At 43.1% G+C, this 19,520-nt stretch overlaps 2 protein-coding genes across 8 annotated transcripts in view; both read right to left on the bottom strand.

Moving 5' to 3' along the window:
• Positions 1–5,436, bottom strand: part of LOC103479258 (regulator of nonsense transcripts 1-like) — a 30,494-nt gene extending 25,058 nt beyond the window's left edge. For 2 of the 6 annotated variants that reach the window (XR_014084195.1, XM_008433604.3), the window contains exons 1-5: positions 4,937–5,436; positions 4,360–4,496; positions 3,830–3,952; positions 1,903–2,070; positions 1,638–1,818 (exon numbers count right to left, since the gene is read on the bottom strand). Coding sequence is in view for 5 of the 6 variants with exons in the window: in XM_008433604.3 (XP_008431826.1) it covers positions 1,638–1,818; positions 1,903–2,070; positions 3,830–3,952; positions 4,360–4,496; positions 4,937–5,113 (786 nt within the window). In the remaining variant the exon portion in view is untranslated. The remainder of the gene's footprint in view (positions 1–1,637; positions 1,819–1,902; positions 2,071–3,829; positions 3,953–4,359; positions 4,497–4,936) is intronic. The other 4 variants (XM_081598041.1, XM_008433607.3, XM_008433602.3 and 1 more) reach the window with 4 other exon arrangements.
• A 4,607-nt stretch (positions 5,437–10,043) lies between these two features.
• Positions 10,044–14,747, bottom strand: LOC103479259 (pyroglutamyl-peptidase 1-like). 2 transcript variants are annotated; one of them, XM_081598042.1, is made up of 5 exons: positions 14,600–14,747; positions 14,184–14,263; positions 11,807–11,923; positions 10,688–10,920; positions 10,044–10,594 (listed from the first exon to the last, which is right to left on the bottom strand). In XM_081598042.1, the coding sequence occupies exons 1-5, from the start codon at positions 14,628–14,630 to the stop codon at positions 10,432–10,434; spliced, it is 624 nt and encodes a 207-aa protein (XP_081454168.1). In that variant the 5' UTR covers positions 14,631–14,747; the 3' UTR covers positions 10,044–10,431. The 2 variants fall into 2 exon arrangements, with proteins under 2 accessions (XP_081454168.1, XP_008431830.1); XM_008433608.3 differs by having other exon boundaries at positions 14,184–14,236.
• Positions 14,748–19,520: the final 4,773 nt, after the last annotated feature.

Below are 19,520 nucleotides of genomic sequence, written 5' to 3'. Positions count from 1 at the left end.
CTGAACTGGTGCATTACATACGTCACAGGCAAATGTTAGCAACTGGGTAAAATTTAAAACCTCAACACAGTCCACGCCTCCAGGAAGCGATCATTTCTCAACAGCTGAGAGCCCAGACCCTCTGGACAAAGCAAAGCGTATTAGGAACAGCTTATATTTGTGTCACACTATGACCAATGGCAGGCAACTGAAAACAACAGTATCAGAGGTTTTTATCAGAAGCCTCTGATAAAAGACCCTTTTAAATGTCTAAGAGAAAAAGGAAACAAAAAAAAAAAAAAACCATACGCATGGACAGAAAAAGGTAAATGGGAAAATAAGAAAAAAAGGAAAAATGAGAAAGAAAAAAAATGGCCTCAGCAGATACATTATACATGCACTGTCGGGATTAGGGTTTTTTCCTGGTGTGTTTTTTTAGTTTTCTGTGTTCTATGGAGTCTCTGTGTTGTCCTGTCTGCCCCTGATTGTTCCCAGCTGTCTTGTTCCCCAATTACCCTCCATGTATGTCAAGTGTTCTATAATTTCATGGCTTCCCACACTTGAAAAGGAGGACTTGAAGAGACTTCAGGATTTCATTTTTATTTTCACCAATGAGTGAAAATCAATGAACAGGTGAAAAACCTACAAAACACATACAAAATATGTTAACACACATTTTAGATATTTGGTTCAAAGTTATTTTATCTTAATGACTAATTCCACTTTTAACCTTAGACATACATTTCTTTCACAGTTTTAACCATAAATAAATTCAAGTATTAAATTATTAAATTCCATGTTTGGTTGAATCAAACAAATCCAAACATTTTAGAATTGAATTTTTTCCTTTTTCTTAGGACATAAGTTTTTACATTAAATATCTTAATATACATTTAATGGAACCAAACTGTAAAAACTAGCAGTGCAAACTGTTCCTTCAATAAATTCTGTATTTCTTTTCTCAAATGCGAAACTACAGTCAAATTACATTTCAATTGAGTCCAGTTAACGGCTTACCGGTAGTCCTTGTTTAATCTAAGTCCATTCCCATGAAATGCTGCTTTGGAGGCTGTGTTTGCCTTCCTCAGCTCTGTTTCAAAACCAGCAAAGTGGTTGGTGGATTCCTTATATTACCCGAGTTGAGGGTGCTGCTGATTGGGCCAGATTCTTTCACCTGCTGAGAAGTGCTGCAGAATGGCACACTAGTGTGTGTGTTTGTGTGTGCACACACAAATGTGTCTATTCATGCACCCACATCTGAACTCATGTGCAGATCTGCGCAACAGTGTACTTAATGTCACCTGTGTCCCATGTTCTTTGTTGGGTCTTTGTTGTACCGTTCTGTCTACAGTGTCATGTGTAGTCTGCGTCTTCTGAGGTTCCTTCGTGTTCTCAGTAGCTACCAGTTAATGAGCCTTAGCCTTCCGCTCGACTGTGCTGCCTGGTGTTTTGGAACTCTTTTGTGGACTGTTTTTCATTCAAATCAACCTTTCCATCTCTCTCACTGCACCTTTACCACAGTTCGTGACATGCACATAATAACCTGACCATGCATGGAGTTCAAATGCAATATAGTTCATACAGCTGCCTAGACAAATCAGATTCCATGCAAAGAAGAGTTATTGTAAATAAATGAGTGTGTGACAGGCTAATATTACCTTCCACAGCTCCTCCAGCTTATTGATCTGCTGGGCGGTGATCTGCCGGGCCCGGAGCTGCTCCTGTTCTGAGGGGATTTTAACCAGCCAAGACAGGAAGCAGCGGTCCTGGATGAGTGGCTGCCACTGGGAGCTGTCCCAGTTAATGTCCTTCAGGCTACTCTGACTGGCACACGGCTGTCTGGGATTCAGTTGGACAGAAAAAAGTATTCTTTGAAAGCGAGCCTATGATCAGGAACATGTGAGAGCAGTGTGAATGGGGTACCTGCACAGCAACACCACCACTGAGTCGGCCTTGGCTGGGATGAAACCCAGCAAGAAGACGTTGCGGCAGCCACAGTTGTAGCACTCCAACACCGTCTCTCCCAGAGGCCCATCTTTGTGCAGGGTCACCTCCTTGGACTTGGCCCTCACCAGGTGGTTCACGATGTGGCTGCAAAGGCAGGCCAATGAAAATTATCGCAAAGAGTACAGGAAGTGACATCACTCCTGTGCTTATAGCGCGCTCAACATGCCTCTAGAGCAGGGGTGTCAAACTCCAGTCCTGGAGGGCCGGTGTCCTGCAACTTTTAGATGTGCCTCTGCTGCACCACACCTGAATAGAATAATTAGGTCATTAGCAAGGCTCTGGAGAACTTACCTACACAAAAAGGAGGTAATTAAGCCATTTGATTTAGGTGTTTTGTACCTGTGGCACATCTAAAAACTGCAGGACAGCGGCCCTTCAGGACTAGAGTTTGACACCCCTGCTCTAGAGTGCAAGTCATTAGTTGTGTGCAGCTCTGAACACACTGGACGGAAAAGCAGCAAGATACAGCGACAAGATGTAAAGAACCAAAAAGTAATGCAGGATGCATATTTTGTATGTCACATTCTATACAAAATTATTGTGTTATTGGTGCAGCACTGATAAGAATGACTCTCCAGTGCCTTGTTTCTTAAGCTTTAACACAATTTGTCATGTTACAATTAAAAACAGAGGTATTATTCAGGATATTAATAGACCAATACTAAAGTAGTGCATACTAAAGTGAAAACAAAGTAACATTTTCAAATACATTAACAAATAAAAATCTTAAGAATTTTCTGCATTTGTATTCAGCCCCCATGAGTTAATTCCCTGTAACTACCGTTCACTATCATCACGACTGCTAGACTTTTGGAATATGTTTCTACCAGCTTTGCATATCAAGTAATCAAGATTTTTTTTGTCAATTCTTCTTTGCAAAACAGTTCAAGTTTAGTCAAATTTCATGTGGAATGTGTGTGAAAATTAATGTTCCCCTTAAACTTACTGTGGGTCTCTTTAAGTAGGCCATTTCAACACTTAAATATGCATTGATCTAAGCCACTCCTTCCTAGCTGAGGCTGAATGTGTACAGGTGAAGATCCACCCCAGTCTCCAGACTTCTTCAGCTTCTAACAGGTTTACTTCCAGGATTGTCCTGATTTAACTCTGCCCGTCTTCCATCAGCTCTGACCAGCTTCCCAGTCCTGGCTCAAGAAACATATCTCCCCAGCATTATGCTGCCACCACAACCACCACCACCAGAATAATGTTTATTATTATTACTACTATTATTGCTGTTTATAGATGTTGAAATTTGCTTTGGACTCTGCATGGTGGGCAAAAACCATAAAACACTTTGTGAAACATTACTATGTTTGGGAAAAATGATTCCTTGTGTCACCTTCCAGAGGAGAGCTTAACAAACTCCCCAAAATAATTACAAATTGAAAAAAATACTTTACAAAGGGAAATTAAATGTTGTTTTTGGTTTTTTTGTTGGGCTTTTTGTTTTGTTTACCTCTCCCAGAATCCTTTGCTCTGCGTTGATAATCTTATTGATCACACTGATGATTTGTAAGCGTGTGCGAAATGTTTTCAGGGTGATTTGCCCTGTTACATCCTCCACACATATTGTTTAACCTCCAGGCTAAAAATGTCAATTTGATTAATACTTCATTATCATGAGTTACTTTGCTTTGGTCTGTCACCAACAATGCAATAAAGGTTGTAGCTGTAACAAGTTAAAGTTATGTGAATACCCTTGCAAGGAACTGTACTACTATTCATTTCAATCAAATTTAGAATAACATCAAGTTTTAAAATACATTTTAGGAACAAAAAAACCCCCAAAAAGCTCAATTTAATGAACAAATGCTGTCTTTGCTGTGCATGTGACTGATACCTGCCGGATGTATTTCCACGGCCATTACAGAACCATTTCTTGCTGGTGTTGCAGTAGACCACACAGGCTGGATCGTGAATTCCACAGTAACTACAGAAATGCCAGGAATAAAAAACAGAACAACTACACTGAGGTGATGAAACCTCAGAAAACAAAAGACAGAAATGTATTAGCAGGCTGTCAAAGATTGTCACTACATTTACTCACTGAATGTCATGAATTTTATATTATTTTGAAAAAAGTACTCAGGTGTTTTCAGAGACACTTGTTTTTACAAAGACCCATCTACAGATGTTCAAGGCTTATAAAATCTTCTGATGGTGTTACTGCTGCTACCTCCTCCTATCTTTGATTTGATTATATAAAGCCATCACTTGTTTCATAATCCCATTTGACTCTAGCAGTTCATGGTTATTATCGGTCAGATTTGGTAGTGAGTGGACTCATTGGATAAGTTCTGCCTAGAAACTCAGGCTGGACATGAGGGTGAAAAAACTGGAGGAGGCACATGCAACAGTCAGTTCTTTTACCAGCAGGCATGCAATGGGAGGTCCTTGCTATAGTAAGCATCCTCCTCATCTTCCTCAAAGTTTAATTCTGCAAGGAGCTGGCTAGCTTTCGCCACAGGGTCATCTCCATTCTGCAGCAAAACATCAGAACCGCTGACCTGAGGAGACAGAAGGCTGGATCATAAAAAGAACATATACAACACTAAATTCACTCACTGGAAACCTCCGTTTTAAAAAGCCTGAACACATTTAACTTGATTTGGGCCAGTATCACTGTCTAACCGCTCTGACGGTGTTCTGTATGATTAAATAACTGTTGACAGCCTTGAGCCACAGTTTGTGTCGTTCGTCTGCTTTTATTACTGAGCCATTGGAAATTAGCAGTGACTGGTTGCACAGAGCAATAATTAACAGTCATAAAGCTCGAACTCTAACATGCTAACTGTAAAAGCAGAGCAGCTAAACTCCTAGGCAACCAACGGCATTAAAGCAACACATCAGGCTGTTAGCCACCATCAGTTAACTTGTATCGTGTCAACACAGCAGGAGGCGCATTTTCTAAACAAATGGCGAAAAAAATGTAAACAATTTCACCAACCTGGTTATCTGACTGGCTGTGGGTCTGGGTCTGGGTCTGGGTCTGGGTCTGGCTGGGCAAGGTAAAATCGGTGAAGTCGTACTCGGAGCCCTGGGTGTCCGCTCCCAGCAGCTCCGACTCCTCGGTGTCCAGGAACGTCAGGGTCTGCGAGTTCGGCCCGTACGCCTCCACGCTCATGTTTCCTGCTTCTTCTCGATGGTATTCCTACCGCTTCGACAATATTCCATAAAGCGTCGGTATTCCAGAGTCGTCCCAACCACAGAGACAGGATAATGATGCAGGAGTCTCGCTGTGGACAAGTGGGTAGTGTTCCGTTTCCTGTGGTTCATCACTAACACTCGACTACTAAAGGACGTTCAGTGCACTGGGCCTGCAGAGGAAAGGAGGCAAAACGTCTGTGCCATCTTGTGAATACGGACTATTAAAAACGTGTAGTCTCAAAAACATAAAGTTTGTCATGCAACAATGTTCTTTAAAATACAATATTCAGTTTGTTTAACTGAGAACAGTACACTGATAATAAAAACCAACTGGGTTTTGAAATAAGAATTACTCTGTTGTTGTTAAATCTTAGAATTTAGAATATTTTATTTTACTAATTTGTTTATTTTCTGGTCGATTCATAATTAGATTTTTTATTTTTATTTTAGTTGTTTATAATTTGTTGGTCAGTAATTTGTTTAATTAGTTAATTAATTTCAGTTTGGAACGTGGTGTTTCACGTAGAAATACTTAGGCTTTGGGTAGCTTTGTAGGCACTTAAGTGGTCATATGGTTTGTTTGTTTGTTTGTTTGTTTTTTTACAAGTGACGTAGTCTGCCACTCAGTCAGCGGGTGAGCAGGTTAGTCAATCAGTTAGCCATGATGCAGGAACCAGAGAAGGAGAAACATGAATCCTGTGAATCTGTACCATGTTGTCTGCCTGCAGTTATTGAATAAAAGAATATAGAACAATTTTATTTTTGTTGTTTTTTTGGAACATTTTTTGTAGCTGCGTAAACCAGAAACAAGTGACAATTTGAGTTGCACTTTCTTTTAGCTTGATGACCTTTAAGTCTGAAGTTTTTTTTATAGACAAATAGTTACTACAGAAAGTTTTTGAAAAAAAAAAAACATGCATTCTGAGCTCACTCTACTTTAGCTTATTTGAACTTCTCTTTCTTACTGCAAAAGGATGGGATGCTTTTCTTACTTTGTCCCCCTTTTGTACCGGCAGTTTATCTTGAGGAAATAAACAAAGGTGCAGAAGTTCATTAAACTGTAACATGCGTGTTTTGCTGCACAACTAATGTGGACGCGGCTCCGCCGCTGCGAAGAATTAAACTTAACTCACCCAGCTGTTTTAACAAATGGAGCTGAAGACATTACCCTCCTGCGCACAGGAGCAGTTCGGCAGATGGAACATCTGTCCATTCCAGGGAAGCAAAACCACAACAAAATAAATAAATAAAAAAATCCTGATAAAAGCACTCTTCTGGACCCCCACAGGGTAAAAACTCAGAGTTCAATTGATCGGTTTGAATCAGACGGATCCATCTGACTGATGAACCAGAGCAGATTTATCTACAGATGTGGACCAGGAGGAATTTGTGATGCTGTGCATTCTGACCCCAGCAGGTGAAGTTCTGGTAATTTAAGTGGAGTAGTTTAATTTCATTTATTATAAGCTGTTGGGGCCACAGTCAGCTTTTCACAAATGTTAAAGGTTCTCACCTTCCTCAGGTCTGAGCCTTCTAATAAAGCTGTTTGGTGTTGCTTGTCCAGTCCAGCTTGTTGTCCAGCCACAGGCCAAGATATTTATAGGTCTGCATGACCTCCACCTTCTCCCCTCCTATCAGAACTAGTCTTGGACTGACTCTGTCCCTTCTGAAGTCAATGACCAGTTCCTTTGTCTTGGAAGTGTTTAGATGTAGGCTATTCTATGGCACTAGACAGCAAAGTTCCTCACCAGACTCATGTACTCCTCTTCGCTGTCCTTGATGCACCCCATGATGGCAGTGTCATCAGCATACTTTTGAATATGACATGTTTCAGAGTTATAGCAGAAGTCTGAGGTGTACAGGGTGAAGAGGATGGGTGATGGCACCGTCTCCTGCAGGGCTCCAATGTTGCTGACCACAGTGTCAGACATCATGTTATTCATCCTGACAAACTGTGGTCTGTCGGTAAGGTAGTTGCAAATTCAGGTGACCAGGCAGGAGCCCACTTTCATTCTGGTACGTTTTTCCAGAAGTGCAAGGGGCTGGATTGTGTTAAAGACGCTTGAAAAATCCAGGAAGACGATCCTGACGTTGCCACTTCCCTTGTCCAGGTGCGTGTGGGCTTGATGTAGGAGGTGGATGATGGCATCCTCCACTCCAACCTCTGGCCTGTAGGCAAGCTGCAAGGGGTCTTCTGCATTCTGAAGTGGTTGAGGAGAGCCTCTCCAGAGTCTTCATCAGATGTGATGTGATGTCAGTGCCACTGGTCTGAAGTCATTCAGATTACTGGGCCTTCTCTTCTTAGGGACAGGAATGATGCAAGATGTCATCCAGGGTGTGGGCACGCTCCCAAGTTGCAGGCTAAGGTTGAAGATTTGTTGTAATGGGTCCCTGAGCTCCGTAGCACAGATCTTGAGAATCCGAGGGGATATTCTGTCGGGTCCTACAGCTTTTCAGGGCCAAAGCTTCCTCAGTTCTGCCCTCACTTGATCAGCTGTAAAGTGTGGAGGAGGGTGTGTGGAGGGAAAGGAAGGAGAGGGGCTACTAGGCTGCCTTGGAGGAGGAGGTTGGGTCAAAAGTCTGGTACAGGATAGAGGTGAGGCGAAGGTGTCATGATGGTGGAATTACTGCGCCTGCTGGCAAGGAGGAGGATGTACTGGGGGAAAGCACTGGGGCAGGGTAGATGTAGTGATGGTGGTGGGTGTTAAGAAAATACATTTAAAATGTGTTCGTTTTTAGAATTGATTATATGTTCAAATTATTAGATAAAATTAATAGTGTTTTAAATAAGAAAATTTGGTTTCAAATTATATCCATTGTTCAATCAACGTAATCTCTTATGTAGGATATTTCTATTGAAACAAAATACACTAAGTTTAATTAAAATAATTTAGTTTGTAGTTCTCTATCATTTAAAACACAGCTAGTTTTTTGTGACCTGATCAAGCATCACGAGGGGGTCAAAAACTCTCTCCACATAGGAGTCTTTGTGTGTTTAACCCTTGGCTGAGCTGACAGGGTTTTAAACAGCTGGAGTTGTAAAAACAATCTGATCTTGTCGCCAGAGTAGACCTTTCTCTTGGGACAGGGTAATAAAAAACATCACCCCACTCAAAAGAAAAAAAAAACAGTCTTTTACTGGAACATAGTCAACTAGATTTAAACAAACTTACCTAAGGACATGCCCTTAATTTAAATACAGCAGAAAAGGGAAACATGCCCTTCCTTTAAAAGCATAGGAACCGGAAATTTAACTTCAGATCGCTCTGGAGTTACCCGTGATGCTGTCTCTTGGGATGTTAAATGCACCGGAACGGTGCATCGGTTAAATGCTTCCCCGTAAGTTTGTCTTGGTGTGTTGATGTCTGTGGAGTAAGGTAAATATTGGATTGGATTCTGGTTTGTGATTTTATTATGAGTTAAGTTTGCTTCATTAGTTTGTTAGTCTAATTAATGTTTTGATTGTACTTGGAAAGCGTTGGTCTTTGTCTTTGTGGGTCAATGACGAATCCGGGCAGAAAAGAGAATAAAAACGAGTCAAAAGATTGTAATTGTTCTTATTCTGAAACAAAATTAACATGAGTGAAGCATAATGGCTAAATCTATTGAAAAGGTTATTCAGTCCATTAGCTCTCTCTTTACTTCCTCCCTCTGTACTAGTCCGAACTTTGTGCCCTGTAATGGTTCTGAAGCCTTCCCAGACATCAACTTCCTCCTGTAGTAATCTTTTGCCTCCCTCAGACGTTTCACCTCCCTTTGTGCTCCCTCTATCTTGTCCTTATCTTTAGTCCTGAAGGCCATCTTCTTCTGTTTGAGGACAGCCTTTACTCCTTGTGTTGCCCATGGTTTATTACTTGGGTAACATCTACACAGAAATTAAGGTAATCTGTGAGACAGTGAGTTATCCCCTCTAGGTCCTCACCATGAGCTCCCAGCAGCACATCCCAGTTTGTGATGTTGAAACAGTCTCTCAGGGCCTCCTCTGCTTCAGGAGTCCATCTTCTGATGGAGCGAGTGGAGACACCCTGCCTTTGGACCGGGGGTGGGGGGGTATGTGTACTGGGGCTGTATGTACACCAGGTTGTGGTCTGACTTGCCCAATAGGGGAAGGGCAACAGCCCTATAGCCATATTTTACATTGGTGTACAGTAAATCAATTATCCAGTTTTTCCTGGTGGGACAATTGACAATCTGGTGAAAAGCAGTCAGAGTGGAATCCAGGGTAACATGATTAAAAACTCCAGATATTATTATTAGGGCTTCACGATGTTGCAACTGAAGTTGTGCTGTGACACTTTGTATCTTTTGACAGACAGCAGCTGGCTCCGCCCTCAGTGGATGTAAACACAGATGGAGATCATGTGGCTGAATTCCCAAGGAGGTAGTAAGGATGCAGGCTATATATGTACTTTTTTTCTTTACTAAATTAAATCATTAGTAGATTGACATCAATTTAAGTAATTTTAGTGGTTGATTTTTCTCATAAATGCGATGTTCATTTTATTGTATGTCCTAAATAAATAACAAAACTGAATTATACAGTCTCCTTGCTTCTTCGGTTTCTAGCAGATATTTGATGGATAAGAAAAAACTAATCATCCTTCAAATTGATATTTTTGTTACCATGAAAATTGTTTTAACATAGCTTGATTATGCTTCATATGTGGACTGGTTGGTGAACTGAGGCAGATCCAGATTTATATGAGCTACACAGTGTTGAAGATATAAAAAAATATAGTACATATGATAGTCGTATCAGACAGTGATACTGGCCCAAATTTTCATATTGGTGCATCCCATGTCTCCTAACCTGGCCAGCAGGGAAACTGTTGTTGTACATGCAGGATGTTTATGTTGGAAGCTAATAATGTTCCATAAGTTATTAAATAACCAACAAGCACAAGATCTAACCATGAAAAATATATACCAACAAGTACTTTATTTCTTCACAGTAATGCTTTGCAAAGTGACAATAAGCACATTTATTAGGTCAATCACAGTGTTGATTCCATTGCAGTTTCCCTGAGATTATTGCACCTTTACACTACTGTCATTGATAGATTTTTGCTATGGACTTAAAGAAATTAAAGTGAAAAATTTATGTTTGGATCACTTTAAACTAGTGATATATACAAATCACTATGATGGTCTCCACTTGTTTTGACTTTTTTAAAATCATACAACAAAATCAACTCTTTTCATTAATTTCTATAAAATGTAAGTGTGTTAGTAAGGCTCCTGTTTAGTGTCATTGCTTATGATGGCAATATTTGTTGTCTTTTTTCCCCATTCATTTTAATCAACCTCAAGTAAGTTCAGCATTTCCTTTACAACAGCCTGAAGGCCTCTGCCTAGCTCCTCACTGCTGTAGGGTCCTCCTAATGGAGGCACATGGACAAACGCAGAGTACCCCTGGCCTTGATGCAGTGAGGTGTAGTAGGTGTAATCACAAAGATACCTATCAAGTCCAAAACATGGCAGTTAGATCATATAAAGTCAAGGAGGCTTCTAGTTCTGGGGCTTTTATGCATGTGTAATGTGAATCACTTGCCTTCCAGCATCCTGAGATACAGACACAGTTATCCCGATGTTTGACCTGTTGACCCTTTTGCACACCGTGTCCATGTCTATGACTGATTTTATGTAGTCTGGTCCGTTCTCCATGCAGCAGTGGGAAGCAGGGCAGAAACTGCGGTTGTCCAGACGTGTATAGTCCTTGTTGTGGCCACACTGCTCCAAAGTGACTGAGGTTGCAATCCCAGAAACACCCACATGGACAGCTAGCTGCTCACAGGGCACCAAGGTTTAAAATTAACTGACTGTTTATTAAACATAAAGAATTAAACATAAAGACATGTATTGTTCTGGTCAGAAGTTTGTGTACACTCATAATCTGAATGGTGTCAGATTCAGTTGTGACTTTTGACAATGAGCAGGCATGAATTTATTGTAGTTTTTAACAAATCCACACTGTCAAAAGTATATGCACAGGCTTATACATTATTTAATTTCCCTCTGGGATTAATAAAGTAATCCCAGAAGGATTAGATTTGTTCATGTCAGTAACCTCTAATTTCAGTGGAGTTTGACAGCATAATTTTAGAGCAGGTAGATTTTTCTTGTTGAGCCCTTCTTGATGTAAAACTCTTCCTTGAGGACGGGGACAGTGGTGTTCTTGTGGCCTGAGATTGTGGTTCAAATGTGAACAAACCTGAGGCAGTGATGCCATAGACACACAAAAACAGGAATGGAGAAATCAGTCTGATATGAATGGTGCTAATCTCCAACCTATAGACATTTTCTGGAATACGGTGAAATGCCCAGTACATGCCAAAATGAAGAGCACATTCTGATGCAAAGAGTGGTCAAATATCCAGCTAGTCAGCTGGCTACAAAAAGTTGCAGGTTTCCATTTTATCTTCTAAGGACTTTTGTTGCAAATATGTACATGTATATGAAAATCACATTTATAAATTTGACTACTGCATATGCAAGTCTGTGCACCTTGGTCTTGAAATAAAAATCAGGAAAAGATTATGGTCTACATGGAGTTAACCCTGGGGGAAAAAAAGAATAATTAAAATGATCCGTTAAAATTCCACAACATACGACAATTCATGCTGATCATGAGTGTATGTAAACTTCTGGCAAAACATATTTTGCTAAATACCTGGGGCTGATATTCTTTCCACAGAGACGGTAAAATGTCTTGAACAGCCTGATAATCAACAGGCAGCTCATACACGTGAAGATCTACCATCTCCCCCAATCCTAATCGCTCCAGTTCCTACGAACACACAAACACAGTTTTACTGCTCCCTGAAAACATATCTGTTCCCCGTACCACACAGGCACACAGGAAAAGCTAATACTCTAATAAATCAAGAAAATTATTAACAATTCACAGCATCCTATTCATGAGACTGTCATAACGTCTTAAGTCGGAGGATTCTTCAAATTCTCTTTAATGCAGACCTCTAAAGGACCTCCCTCCTGCCCACAGCCATCCCCATCTGCAATAACTCTCTCAAGGGTCTTTAATTAATATGAGTTACAGCAGCATTTAATTTCCCTTTGGGATCAACAAAATATTTTCTATTAGAACTGAATTTGAATTCAAAGTAGTCAAAAACAGTTCCATGATGGATCTCCCATCCCGCAGCAGACTAACTATGACGGTGTCATCTGCAAATTTGAATCAATGAGTGAAAGAATTAATATACTTTATTAATCTCACAGGGAAATTTACATTTCATTACAACCCATCCAAAGAACAAACACACAAACACTTCGGACATGATATTGGTAGACAGGAGGTTGCAGCCCTGAAGGATGCCGCCCTTTAATAGATGAAAATGACAACATTAGATAAAAATGTCCCCTCCTGAGATCTCCAAATGAATGCTGAAGATCCAGGTTGAAAGATGAACGATGAATTTAATGGCGGAAGCAACTCAACAGTCCAAGAAAACAGGCAGCACAGTGAGTGGAGAAAAAGCTAACAATGGTAGCGAGAGCTGACGCCGACACAGGACTTCACAGTTCAACTGTGCCGACAGACTACTAACTCTAGACAAGACTTGACAACATACAACGAGGATCTGACAAAGACAACAGGTGGGCTTAAATACATAGAGGATAATCAGGGAACTAGACAAACCTGGGAGCCAATTAGGGAGCAGAAAGGACAACACAGAGACTCACATGGAACAGGATCAAAATAAACACAGAAAACTCAACTCCTGACAAAGATGAGAGAAAAAAAATCACGTGTGTCCTAGTAGACAGTGTGGAGTTACAAAAAAACCTCTACACATAAAGCAATATATAGACAACATAAGAACTTGAGGAAGTTACTCTTTTTAAAGACACACAAATGGGAGAATGACACACCCCTGTGGATCACAGCTGTTTTCTAGATACAACACCACTCACCTTTAATGGCTACATGTTAAAAAGTCTTAGATCCATTTCACCAAGCCAACATCACAATTAAAAGGTGCAGTAGTTTGTTCTCTAAGATGTGGAGTTTACTCACATTAACACTTTACCAACCAAGGCCAAAATTACTCAAGGTCTGGACATGGGCATCCCTGCTCTAATCACTCCAGTTTGGAGCCATAGTGTTGGTACAATTGCAGTAGTAAGAGGGTGAAAAGCTGAAATAAGATCCATAAATAAAAGACTTACATAGGTATTTGTGCCCTGGAGATATGAGGCTATTTTGCAGTGCAGGAGGCTCCAGGATATCCAAGAGTGTACAACTGCCTGGCCTGTTAAAAGCCAGCCCCTCAACGCTTTGCTTCGTCGAGAGGGTCTGAAACTTGACTACTGAAAAATGATTTCTTGCTGGTGGCATGAACTGTTTTGAGATTTTAAATTACTACATCAGATTCTACTCAATGTATAACATTTGGCCATTTATTACATATGTAATAAACCAGCTTGAGCTTTCCAAAACTGCGTGTGCTGTAAACAACAACGTGGGGACTAGGGCCACCATATGTTTGCCAGCATTATGATGTCTTAAATATTCCTCTTGCTCGGACATTAACTGTTTAATTCTTGGAAGTGCGGCCAACATGGACTGAACAGCTTTATTCACTTCTCTGACTTTGCCAAACTACAACCCTGTATAGGTAGACTATAATTCTAAAACAGAAAACGAACTTCATTGTTCCCAACTTTTCCTTCTGTTCTCTGACTGGCCTGGTTGAAATTCAACCAAAGACATTGAGATCAATGGGAGAAATGCCAGACGGATCACCGAAGGCAGATGAAAATCAAATGGAATTGCCAAATGACCGGGCTATAATAACTGCCAGGACCACTGTCACCTGTGGAGCGTCTAACTGAACACAGAATTATGTTGTCACTAGAACAGAGCTTGCTCAACACTCACAACAGATGTGTGTAGGAGCATTTTTCTCATAAAAAAGCAGGAATGTCTGTTCATTGAAAAAACATCAAGTAGACTGGATGTACAATGATGGATGACAGAAGACTGGTGCAAAGTTATTAAATTAGACACACAATCTGATGATTACCTGTACTGCCACCCAGCTCGAGTTCACAGCATGCTCACCAAAGGGTTCAAACCCTGCAGGAAACAGAGAACTGTCAGGCCCTGCAGAATCAGAAACATGCAGAAGGTATGCATGCAGAAATGTGACAGCCCTTAAGCAGAGTCTAAAGTTTACATCAAGTTAAACATTAATTGTAGCAAAGGCACATGATCACTCATTTTCTCAGTTTCATATTTAAGCGAGAAATCTGCAGCAAAATCACTCTAATGTGCAGATGCTTGAAAGCTGTGCCATTTTGCGATTATGTTGCCCTGGTAACAGCTAAATCCACTGTGTAGCTCTCTTATGAATGTTAATTCCACAGAACTGTTGAGAAATCAAACGCACACATCAAAACACATTTCACTTTGTCCACTAAACCAATCAGAGAATCTCACCTGTCACCACTACTCTTTTCTTATTGGCCATTATAGTGGTGTTTCAGGAACAGAACTGTTCTGGATGAATAATAGTCTAGCCAGGAATCACAGGTTTGTTTCTGCTCACTGGTGTCTTCTTCTAGTTCACTGTAAAAAGAGAAAAACACACTAAATATACATTAACTCCACTGCCATCTGGTGTCTGGAGATGCTCTGTAGTTCATTCTGTAATTTAAAACAACCACTGACCAAAGCAACATTTTAATTATTTCTGAGAAAAAAAGATGGAAACGGAACTGTTTTTAGTTTAAGTATTTGGAGGCAATACACTATAAACAAAGGCAGAAAAATAAAATAATATTTTCAAATTTTTCATAAGGTAAATCAAAGAGTTCTTTCAAAAAATAAAGGAACAAATGTAGCTCCTGCAGGTTACTACGCAGTGAGTCTGTCCATAAAACCAGACTGTTCCAATGCAGGATCAGCAGGAATCTGTCACAAAAATGATTGCAGCGCCTTTATTTGTTACCCAATTTTTATAAATATGGCTCAAATTAAAGCTGAGAAAATTGCTGATGTTTGTAAGTACTCTCCCTTGATATAAATTTATAAACAGTTTGGTTTCTGTCAAGATGTAAGAGAGGACTAAGCAAATTGCTCTTTTATATTGGTGAATAATTACATAATTGCTGCTGTTAATTTTGTTATTTTGTCAAAATGTAACAAATTATGACAAACCATGACCATTACTTATATATTTGATTATTATGTTCAAAGACATGAGGGATTTAGCCCTGCTTTTGTCATTTATTAAAGGTTTAAAAATTACAGTAGCTGTCGAGCGCCACAGCAATGGGAAAACTAGACATATAAAATTTCTGAAAAAACTAACTGGGGCCTGCCCAACGTGGGTACATCGCTTTGGACCTGGCGTGGCATGGAGTTCCCCTCAGGCAACAAACCACTGTTTTGGCCTACACACTTTCCCTTAAATTTTTTTCAAGTAAAAAAGATACAATAAATATCCAGTGATTATCTGTGACCAATTAAATTTCACTTTGGAGATCATGTGACCTTTTGCCTGGGAGTGGAACCATCCTTTTAAGTCAAAATCATTGAACAAAAAATGTGTGTGATGTATGTGAATATGTAAAGAAGCATTTTTGATTGAAAAAACACACTTTTTGTATTTATTTATGTACATAAATATAAGGTTTTCATTCATTGCCTCAGAGCAACATTCTGCAGTTAGACCACTATTTGATCAGTAACATGCACATGAATGTAGTTGAGTGTAAATTCAGAATTGACTCCCTCATATATATTTTTTTGCTGTAATATTTACCATTACCCACAGGAGATTAATGCAAAAACATTTTATGGGTGCAAGAAACTTGACCAAGCAGTTAGGGCCATTCCTTCTGACAGTGAGGACAGTCAGCTTGATGAGAGTGACAGTGAGGAAGAATGGACCCCAGAATCAGGTGTAAGAAAGAGTTTGAAGATCAGGATTCAGTCAGTAGTGTAACATGTTATCTGTGTGTGCGTGTGTATACTCTTAGAAATGGCTGTAAATTTACAGCGGAATTCCAGCAGTAAAATACTGTTATTCCAAAATACGCTATCATGATTTTAGCTACCAGTAGCAGGAGAACGGAGCTGCGCCAAGAAGCTAACAGAAGCTACAAACACTGAATAGAAGAAGAGCTGCCATCGATAGGGTAGGGTTATGGTCACCGGAAATAAAACCGCGAGGCATTACCACTTAACGTGGTCCCACAGAGCTGAAACTTTGTGGGGGTGTTCAGTCCGACCCCATGGACCGTATGCCACCGGTTGTTCAATCCAAGCACGCCCCCGTGGGGTCGATCCGCCCCCCCCCATTCCTAAAAACGGCAGGGGGCCCCCAGGGCCAACCGTGGCTGCTAGGGGTATAAAAATCGATATGAGTGGAGTCCGAGACGAGATCGCAAAGGCTGCCAAGCCGCATCGCGATCGGATCAAAATTGCCCTGTCAGTGACCGTTGACAGATGGGCAAAATTAGGGTTCGCAGCGTCCATTTCCCATTCAAATCTATGGAGCGAGGTTTCTGGACACCGGAAATTCAAACGCGAGGGAGACCCACTTAACGGGCTCCCACGGAGCTGAAACTTCGTGGGGGTGTTCAGTCCGACCTCATGGAACTAATGACACCGGTTGTTCAATCCAGGCACGCCCCCTTGGCTCGATCCGGACCCAAGGTCCTAAAATCGCACTTGGCCCCCAAGGGCCAACCGTAGCAGCTAGAGCTACCAAAATCGGTACGTTTGAAGAGCTGGACGAGATCGCAAAGCCTGCCAAGCCGCTTCGCGATCGGATCAAAATTGCCCTGTCAGTGACCGTTAAAAGATGGGCAAAATTAGGGTACGCAGCGAACACTCTCCAGTTAAAGCTATGGAGAAACCCAACATTTTTAACTGGATCTCTGCCTTCCCCTGCCTTACCAGGGGCACGAGCCTCCAGGCCCTGCGTGCTGGGGGGTTTAGTTCGAGGAGGGGGAGCTTAAGTGTGGGTACACGTGCTCGGCCGGTGGGCCTGGCAGCCACATTGCCCCCCCTCACTGCTGCCTTACCAGGGGCACGAGCCTCCAGGCCCTGCGTGCTGGGGGGTTTAGTCCGAGGAGGGGTGCTTAAGTGTGGGTACACGTGTTCGTGTGGAGAGCCTGGTTCTATTGGGGGTGGGGTGGTTCCAAGACTGTGTCTGACCCCGGAGCCAATTCTGGGCCTGGATGGAACCTAGGCAAACTATATACTGGAAGAACCGGGCGAGTCCCAGGAGTGCGCTGGTGGTGTCCGATTTCGCCTAGGACGTTCCCCCGATTTTTAACGAATTTTTAAGCGATTTGCGCCAAAGCGGGCCCCCGGTCCCGCGAGTAGGCGGTCCAGACGGCCCGGAACCCGGTCATGCCGTACACCGTTGGATCCGGGCCGCTCCGGGGATTACTAGGGTGGCCTCCGTTTCGCTCCAGGACCTTCCTGCGGTCGTCTATGGGTGTTTAACCGTCTACCGGAAGTCGGGTCAAAAGTACCCTTTCCCGCGGTCCAAAAGAACCGGGACCGGCACCATCGTGCTCCGGGGATCCCCCCGGTTCGGGTGGTGTCACTCCCGGAGGCCTGGGTGGAAGTCCCGGTTCCCTAGGCCCGGTTCTCTGTCGAGGGCCTCGGAGCTCGCTCAGCCCCGCCCGCCCTGAGCATCTTCATCAATTTGCACGAAAATCATCATCATCAGTTCAAGAGCTCTGGCGGTACATCTTCTCTCCTGCCTTACCAGGGGCCCGAAAAACGATCCAGACCCCGAACGCGGGTTCGGACCCGGGCATGCCATACACCGTTGGAACCGGACGAGTCCCAGGAGTGCGCTGGTGGTGTCCGATTTCGTCAAGGACGCTCCCCCGATTTTTAACGAATTTTTAAGCGATTTCCGCAAAAGCGGGCCGCCCGGTCGCGAGTAGGCGGTCCAGACGGCCCGGAACCCGTCATGCCGTACAGTTGGATCCGGGCCGCTCCGGGATTACTAGGGTGGCTCCGTTCGCCAGATTATGCGGTCGTCTATGGGTCTTTAACCGTCTACCGGAAGTCGGGTCAAAAGTACCCTTTCCCGCGGTCCAAAAGAACCGGGACTGGCACCATCGTGCTCCTGGGATGCCCCCGGTTCGGGTGATGTCACTCCCGGAGGCCTGGACGAAAGTCCCGGTTCCCTAGGCCCGGTTCTCTGTCGAGGGCCTCGGAGCTCGCTCAGCCCCGCCCGCCCTGAGCATCTTCATCAATTTGCACGAAAATCATCATCATCAGTTCAAGAGCTCTGGCGGTACATCTTCTCTCCTGCCTTACCAGGGGCCCGAAAAACGATCCAGACCCCGAACGCGGGTTCGGACCCGGGCATGCCATACACCGTTGGAACCGGACGAGTCCCAGGAGTGCGCTGGTGGTGTCCGATTTCGTCCAGGACGCTCCCCCGATTTTTAACGAATTTTTAAGCGATTTGCGCCAAAGCGGGCCGCCCCGGTCCCGCGAGTAGGCGGTCCAGACGGCCCGGAACTCGGTCATGCCGTACACCGTTGGATCCGGGCCGCTCCGGGGATTACTAGGGTGGCCTCCGTTTCGCTCCAGGACCTTCCTGCGGTCGTCTATGGGTGTTTAACCGTCTACCGGAAGTCGGGTCAAAAGTACCCTTTTCCGCGGTCCAAAAGAACCGGGACTGGCACCATCGTGCTCCTGGGATGCCCCCGGTTCGGGTGGTGTCACTCCCGGAGGCCTGGACGAAAGTCCCGGTTCCCTAGGCCCGGTTCTCTGTCGAGGGTCTCAGCCCTCGCTCATCCCCCGCTCAGCCCCGCCCGTCGCGAGTATCTTCATCGGCTGCTGCAACATCATCATCGTCAGCTCCATGCTCTGGAAGTCTGTCATCTGCCTTACCAGGGCCACGAAACACGACCCAGACCCCGAACGCGCGTTCGGACCCGGGCATGCCATACACCGTTGGAACCGGACGAGTCCCAGGAGTGCGCTGGTGGTGTCCGATTTGCTCCAGGACCTTCCTACGATTTTTAACGAATTTTTAAGCGTTTCGCGGAAAAGCGGTCCAAAAACGGCGAAAAATGCACTTTTTCGGTAAAAACGCACCAGGGGCCGATAGTCCGGACTCCGGGGAACAGCCCCGTGCCCTCCGTTTCCTTCTACCGCAAAGAACGACTGAGATATTAGCACCGGAAGGTCCGGTGCACACTAAAATGTCCGGTCTTTTTTTACTTTCACTTTCGCCCATGAAACTCGGCCGAGGGTATTACGTCACCTTACCCGTCAAAACACCGCCGGAACGATATCAGGAGAGAGTTGGAAAAGAGGGACTTAGAAGAAAAATGGCAAAGTGAGGTCTTAGAAAATTATATTTTCGGAAACCTGG

The sequence above is a fragment of the Poecilia reticulata genome, chromosome 17, assembly GCF_904066995.2.
Source record: "Poecilia reticulata chromosome 17, P_reticulata-male-v2, whole genome shotgun sequence".
NCBI classification, from domain to species: Eukaryota; Metazoa; Chordata; class Actinopteri; order Cyprinodontiformes; family Poeciliidae; genus Poecilia; species Poecilia reticulata.
The sequence above is the reverse complement of the archived record's forward strand: the minus strand, read 5'-3'. Positions and strand labels throughout refer to the sequence as shown.

Excerpts from the sequence above, each read along its gene's own strand:
- LOC103479259 (XM_081598042.1), bottom strand. The coding sequence starts at position 14,630 with ATGGCCAATAAGAAAAGAGTAGTGGTGACAG. Across the intron at positions 10,921-11,806 it reads GGAAAGAATATCAGCCCCAG|CTAGCTGTCCATGTGGGTGT; the intron begins GTATTTAGCAAA and ends CCCTGTGAGCAG. Across the intron at positions 10,595-10,687 it reads GTATCTCAGGATGCTGGAAG|GTATCTTTGTGATTACACCT; the intron begins GCAAGTGATTCA and ends TGGACTTGATAG.